This window comes from Sycon ciliatum, chromosome 1 (assembly GCF_964019385.1).
Source record: "Sycon ciliatum chromosome 1, ocSycCili1.1, whole genome shotgun sequence".
Taxonomy (NCBI): Eukaryota; Metazoa; Porifera; class Calcarea; order Leucosolenida; family Sycettidae; genus Sycon; species Sycon ciliatum.
This window is the reverse complement of record NC_088643.1, coordinates 37,720,444-37,727,814: the sequence shown is the minus strand read 5'-3', so window position 1 is coordinate 37,727,814 and position 7,371 is coordinate 37,720,444. Positions and strand designations below refer to the sequence as shown.

The window sequence follows — 7,371 nt, the reverse complement described above, 5'->3', positions numbered from 1 at the left end:
AAAGGATGAATCACCACCGATATGACAGCCATGAGTCCTGTGGTCTCATCTGACCACAACACAGCGTACAATGAGACACGACCTATGGCACTCAATGCATAAAGATTGAAACATGACACTATTCAAAGTATCCTTCTGAACATTCTCCCCTTCCTCGATGTGTGGAGCACTATCGAAACTAAACACCTAGCTTAGCAACGCCTAGTATAGTATCGACAGCTAGAAAGGAGGAGCAAAGAAAATAACCCTGCAGCAAACGGCTTGCCTAATCTACGGCATGAAATAGTTGACATAACAAAGTCTAAAACCATGTGATGGTCTGACCCGTCTTAAGATGTTCACTCAGCAGGTGATTCAATTGGGCACAGCTTGCTGATAGGACGGATTAGCGTAGACTTTCCAACTTGCACTTTCACGACACGCACATGTCCGTCTCGTCCAGGAAATGTCTCCAACACTCTTGCCAGAGGCCAGTTACCGCGAGGGGTGTTGGGACTCAGCAACAGCATAACATCTCCGATCTTGACGTCATTATGAGGCTTCCGCCATTTCTTGCGCTGGGTAAGTAACGGAAGCCACTCCCGTATCCATCGCTGCCAGAAGTGGTGGACTAGTTGTTGGACTCTCCTCCAGCGCTTCCGCGGGTTGAAGTCGGTTGTGTCGACCGATGATGGTGCAAATGTTCCTCCACACTGCCCGAATAGGAAGTGGTTCGGCGTAAGAGGCGGTTCATCTGACGGCGAGCTGGATGTGTACGTCAATGGTCTTGAGTTGATGAGACTCTCAGCTGCGACGAAAGCTGTGGTCAGCTCTTCGTCTGTGATGTCGGCAGACTTCAAAATCGCTGACACGGCTCGCTTAGCCGCACGTATCATTACTTCGAATACTCCACCGAAGTGAGGGGCGGCCGCCGGGTTGAACTGCCATGTCACCCTCTGATCCGCCACTGTCCGAATGATCTGCTCTTCATCCATTTGCGCAACAAGTTCCTTCAATTCTCCTTGTGCGCCGACAAAGTTGGTGCCGTTGTCCGAAATGACCCGTTCTGGCAGTCCCCGTCGTCCAACAAAGCGGTAGAAGGCATTGAGGAAGGAGTTCGTGTCCATGCTGTATGCGATCTCCAGATGTACTGCCCTCGTGGCCAAGCAAGTGAATAGACACAAGTAGCGCTTTGTCCGCTTTCGCCCGCGGCCGTGTACTGTCTCAAACGGCCCAGCAAAGTCAACTCCAGCTCGAGCGAACGCCCTGAAGGATGGTGTGATGCGGCTCCGCGGCAATGGTGCCATCACTTGCTGTGCGGGTCTGGCCTTGAGTAGCTTGCATCGCGGACATTTCCTCTCGACGTCTCGGACGGCTTCCCTCCCAGCTACTATCCAAAAGCGGCTGCAAAGAGATGCGTACACCTGGTTGACGCCTCCGACATGCTGAGCTTGGTCGTGATGTTGCTGGACGATTAACCTGGTTACGGTATGGTGTCTTGGCAGGATGATCGGGTTGACGGCATCTCGTGGCAGAAAGTCTGCGAATTCAAGTCGACCACGGCAGCGTATGACACCCTCCTCATCGATGTACGGACACAAGGACCTCAAGGGACTACGCTCTGGAATGGATTGCTTGTTCCGGAGCGCTGGCATCTCCGCATGAAACGCTTCTCCTTGCGCAAGCTTTATGATCTCCGTCTCTGCGGCTGCCAATTCGTCGGGCATCAGCTCCCCTCCCTGACGATCCTCCTTTTGTCGACGGCAGTTCTCACCGAACCGCAGCACCCGCGCCCACAGTCGTACTCCCCGTGCCCAGTTGATGAACCTGTTGGCATGGAGTGGGCTGGAATCGTCAACGTTAGCGATCACTTGCAGCAAGCTGACCGTGGTTCCAGATGATACGGCGCTCACTTTCTTCTCCTCTTTCCGTGCCTCGGACTGCGGATAGGCTGGCGCTGTTCCCATGGGCCATTTTTCCGGCTCTTGTTGGAGGAAAGCAGGGCCATTCAACCAGACGGTCGTGTCGAGATTGGGGACCGTTGTACCCCTAGAGACCACATCAGCTGGATTCTGGTCTGTGGGAACATGGTGCCACTGTGACGGTTGGCTCTGGTTGTGGATCTCGCTGACTCGGTTCGCCACAAATGCCTTGTAACTTCGGCTCCTGCCTCTGATCCAGTAAAGAACATTCTGACTATCTGTCCAGAGTACCACGTCTGACATAGCTAAGCCTAGCGCACGAGTCACGACGCTTGCCAACCGAATTGCCATGACGGCCGCCATGAGCTCCAACCTTGGAATGCTCACTGAATGTAGAGGCGCCACCCTTGTCTTGGCTGCGACAAGGCGAGTTTGAACGCCACCACTGCTCTTCACACGAGCGTATGCGACGGCTCCATAGGCTTGCTCAGAGGCATCAGCAAATACATGGCACTGTAGCTTCGACTCCGTCGCTGCGATGCCGGTCGTCAGGTCGAAGTGTAGACATCTCGGTATCCGAATCTTGGCAAGCTCTGGCAGCTCATTGAACCACTGCCTCGTTTCCGCTTCCAGGGTAGGCTCTAGCGGATCGTCCCACTGCAGACCGGCAGACCACATGCGTTGCAGTAGCATCTTCGCGCAGACTGTGACTGGCGCCATGAAGCCGAGCGGATCGAAGATTGTTGCTGCTTTCTTCAGTACAGCTCGCTTCGTGAGCTTAACTTCTGTTGGCGGTGGTGAGAAGGTAAAGCCAAAGTTGTCTGTGCTCGCATCATACTGCACACCCAGCGTCCTGATGGTGGGCAGCGCTTCTCCGAAGGCGACGTTGGCAGCCCGGTCCACTTCAGGGATCTTGTCCATGATCTCCTGCGAGTTCGAAAGCCATTTCCTGGCGTGCATGCCTGCTTCGCCCCAGAGGCTGGTCAGTTGGTGGTAGTTGTCGATGCCAGCGCTCACCGACGGTGCGGAGTCCAGGCTGTCGTCCATGTATGTCGACTCGAGGACGGTTTCAGCGGCGTTCGGGTACTTCGATGTCGACGTTCGGGCATGCTCTTGCGTGACCAATTGCGCGAGGAAAGGCGAACAGTTGACGCCGAAGACGACTCGCTGAAATTCGTACACTTCCGGCTTCTCACTGGGATCCTCTCGCCACAGAAATCGATGGAATGGCCTGTCCTCCTCTCTCAGCTGGATTTGTAAATACATCTCGCTGATGTCGCAAGCCAGTGCCACCGGGTATTTCCGGAACCTCAGTAGCACCTGGCTCAAATCTTGTTGGAGCTTAGGCCCTTGGTGAATCACGTCATTGAGCGACGTTCCTTGCTGCTTGGCAGATGCATCGAACACGATGCGTACCTTGGTTGTGCTTTTGCCCATCCTCACAACTGGAAAATGTGCCAATAACCACCTGGGGACGCTGTTCTCACCCACTGGCACACGGCGCACGTAGCCCTTGGCTTCATACTGCTTGATGGTGGTTCTGTAAGCTGTGGACACTTCCGGCTGCTTTGCGAGCCGCCGTTCTGTTGACTCCAGGCGCCGGAGAGCCATGTCGTAATTCTCTGCCAGGTCCGGGGGCTTCTTTCGCCATGGAACGCCGACTTCATAGCGCTGGTCGATCCTCGACATGGTCGCCTTCGTCATGCTGACCACCTGCTGATCATCTGCGCTGATCACCGTCTCAGTTTCTGCCGGCACATCCTCCAACTCCCAGAACTTCCGCAGAAGCCTATCGAGTGGTTCATGCATCTGCACGCCGTGAAGAGTGATCCCAACGCCAGTGTGTCGAGCAACTGCTGATGGTGCTACACATGTCCATCCTAGCGGCGTTAGTCTGGCTACAGGCTCGCCCGGCTTTCCGGGAATGTCTCGCAGGGAAACGTGGAGGTCAGCGTGGTCCAGCCCCAACAGGACGTCTATGGTGCTGGAACGACATAATGATAGTGGTGGGAACTGGACGCCTTGGAGGTGCTCCCACTTTCTCCCTTGCTGCTGCCAGTCGATAACGCTGAAATCCCCCACGACTTTCTTGGTGGTGTAGAGCTCGACATCGGTTCTCAGACGCCCGTCCAGACTTTGCAGCTCCAGAGCCACTGGGGTGGTGAGGAACACCTCTTTGTGGCCGTTGAGGGTGTGAACAGACATCCTTTCCGGTTGCTGTCCCTGAACTCCCAGTTCGGCTGCTACATCGCTGTTAACGTAAGAGCGAGTGCTTCCGTCATCCAAGATGGCATTGACAGTCATTCGTCGGTTGCCGGCGATCAAGACCACGGGTATCGTGCGTAAGGACACAGGCTCTCGCTGCAGCATTGCAGTGGTGAGACCGACGTGCTCCCCTTCCGTGCTAGGCGCTGTCTCGGATGCCGCAGAGCAGTTGCACGGAACATTGTGAGTCACTGGGCCACTAGACTTGGTGGTGGCTGGCTTAGGCTCTGCCGTCGGTTTGGCTGCTTGAGGCTTAGGCCTGCCTGCCCCGTTGTCGGATGCTGATTCACGGCGGGGATCATGCAGCAATCGGTGATGGGACTTCTGGCATCCGTCGATTCCACATGTCCTTGACATCTGACATTCTCTGCCAGAGTGCCCTCGCCCGAGACATCGGAAGCATAGGCCAGAACTCTGTGCCACCTGCCAGCGTTGCGTTGGTGCCGAGGCCTTGAAGGTTAAGCACTTCCAGACCGGATGGCTCCCTTTGCAGTGAGCGCACCCAGGCGCCGGTTTTTCCTCCTTCGCAGTCACGAGTGTCACCGGTCGCACAGACTGCGATTGCCGGCCAGTATTGCTACTGCTGGGTTGGCTCTCTATCAGCCCGTCGACGGTTTCCATGGCAGTCGTTAGAAACTCCGCCTCCAGACTACACCATTCCAGGAAAACTTCAACCGATTCTGCCATCCTCTTGTCATGGCGCCAGCGATGGTACTGTGCCAACATCTGCCGGTCAAGCTTTTTCAGCAGCTTGCCATAGAAGGTACCAGGCTGCAGCTCCATTGCCCGTCCAGCATCCCTCAGGTTGGACACTGCCACTGTTAGCAGGTCTACGAATCGCTCCAAGTCTTTTGGCTTGTTGACCCGGACAGGCTTGATGTTCTCCAGCTCCTCTGTATGGATTGCGATTCGCCGCCGCTCGCCGCCGTACTTCCTTTCAAGCAGCTGCTTCGCTGCATTATATCCCCCGGCCGAGTATCCCAGGCTCTCGACAGCCCGAAGAGGTTCGCCTGCCAGGTACTGTCGAAGCTGCAACATCTTCGTCTCTGGTGTCATGGGCGCAGCGTCGATGCATGCCATGAATGCTGCATGCCACCCTTCAAATCTGCGTTTGTCTCCGTCGAACACCGGAATGCTGATCTTCTGCAGTTGCATCCACGGTCCAGCTGCATTCGCACTAGCGCCAACCGCTGGCGGTTGACCCTGAAGCACTTGGCAGTCTTGGGGCTGCAGGCCGACTGGCTGATATCCGTATCCCCCATGTCCTGAGTAGGAAACTGGGTTCGCTTGTGATGGCACTGGCGGTCGTCTACCAGCATTCAGGCCGGCTACTGACTGACTGTTCTGAGACTGAAACACTGGCGCTGCAGGGTTCGGATACGCATTGCCCCTGGACGCCGTTCTAACAGACACAGTCCCGCTTGCTGACGCTGTCACTGCCGCACTTTGTGATGCCGTCGCACTGCTACTCGCACTACCACTCGTAGATCTAGCAGGCTGCGGTGCAGCTGGTGGCGCTGGTCTGTTGGGTGGCGTTCCTGGTGCCTGCGCCCGAGTACCAGTCTGACTGCTCGCCCCGAGTTGCTGCACAGGCCTCGTGGTGCTCGTCGTTGTCCCGTCCTGGGACGCTGTCAAGTTCGAAGACGAAGGAGGGCTAGCGCTGGAAACGGAATTCACCGTGCTACTCGCACTCGTAGCGGTGACGCTAGCGCTGGTTCTACGAACTGTAGCGGACGCTGACTCAGCGGACTGATCTTCTGCTTCCCTGTCCACATGACTCATGAGGTTCATCCTCACTCCTTCTGAAGACCGGTCTCTGTGATCGTATGCTTGATCGATTGTTGGCCTCTCGTGGTCAACCACAGTATCAATCGATGACAGGTAATCGCGTGCTTGGCTGTGCGGTGAGCTGTAACTGATACCACTTCTGGAGCGCGTACGTGCAGGCGCACCTAACCGAGACGCAGTACTGGCAGTGGTGCGTGAGAACTCTGAAACTGGCTCTGAATCAAAGTGTTGCTGTTGGCTATGTGATGCAAAACTGTAGCCCGTGTTGGTTGACTGCGAAAGAAATGAAGCTAGTGCATCTCCAGCTGCGCTGAGCTGACTTTCCATTGTCTCTATTTCTGACAAAACCTTTGTTTTCCCAGCGATGTCGCCCTGCACAGCATAACAACCCATCAAATCCGCCATCACTGCGGTGGCCCTCTCGTATGCCTCCTCTAATTCTGTGAAACCGGCTACAACTTCTTCGGTACTGCACTCACCGTCCGTCATGGTCACCAGCACACGTCTGCGAACTTTTGTGAAATCCCCTTTTGCCTGCGTCTTCCAGGCCCGCAAGGTTGACACGTCTGAAACTGCGTTGTCGGAAGTTCGTGTTGACAGGGACCCACTCTCGAGTGGCGCATCACTGTCTCCTTCCACTGGTACTGCGGTTCCGGTTCCTTCAGCGTCCGACGCCGCTTGCGTAGGAACGCCTTGTGTGCTCGAATCGCCTTCATCCGAGTTGCCCGGTACCGCCGGCTCTATCTGAACTGGTTCGTTGCTGCTCATGGCTCTACATAGAAACCATCCTCTGCTACCAATAAATGTTCCGATGAAGAACTGAGACCCCGAGTTCTCCGATAGTGAGAGACCCGCTCTGGTACACAATGCTCTCCGTTTGTGAGAGACTCACTTCTTCCGCCCAATGCTTGGACACTAAAAGTAATGACTGTTCTCTTTCTGTTCACCCAGAAGTCTGAATTATGCTTGAACATACACAAGAATAATACCCTCGCCGGGCAAGCTCGTAGTCAGGCATGCGTAACAGCACTAGCAGGCAGCTGCAAGCAATACTAGCACGGTAGTCTACAGTACAATGCAGTGGTACACGAACTACATGAAATCAAAGGATGAATCACCACCGATATGACAGCCATGAGTCCTGTGGTCTCATCTGACCACAACACAGCGTACAATGAGACACGACCTATGGCACTCAATGCATAAAGATTGAAACATGACACTATTCAAAGTATCCTTCTGAACAGATATAGATAGATAGAGAGAGAGAGATAGAGAGAGAGACTGCTTTATTGCCTGGACAAGTGAACTGTCCAAGCTCTTACAAAATGACCAACAACAACAGCAACGACAACAACAACAACAGCGACAGCGACAACAACAACAGCAACGACAACAACAACAGCGACAGCGACAA

General features: G+C 54.8%; 1 protein-coding gene across 1 annotated transcript; it reads right to left on the bottom strand.

Moving 5' to 3' along the window:
- Positions 1–338: 338 nt before the first annotated feature.
- Positions 339–6,722, bottom strand: LOC135804458 (uncharacterized). Its single transcript, XM_065318335.1, has one exon. The coding sequence runs from the start codon at positions 6,720–6,722 to the stop codon at positions 339–341; it is 6,384 nt and encodes a 2,127-aa protein (XP_065174407.1).
- Between the last annotated feature and the right edge of the window lie 649 nt (positions 6,723–7,371).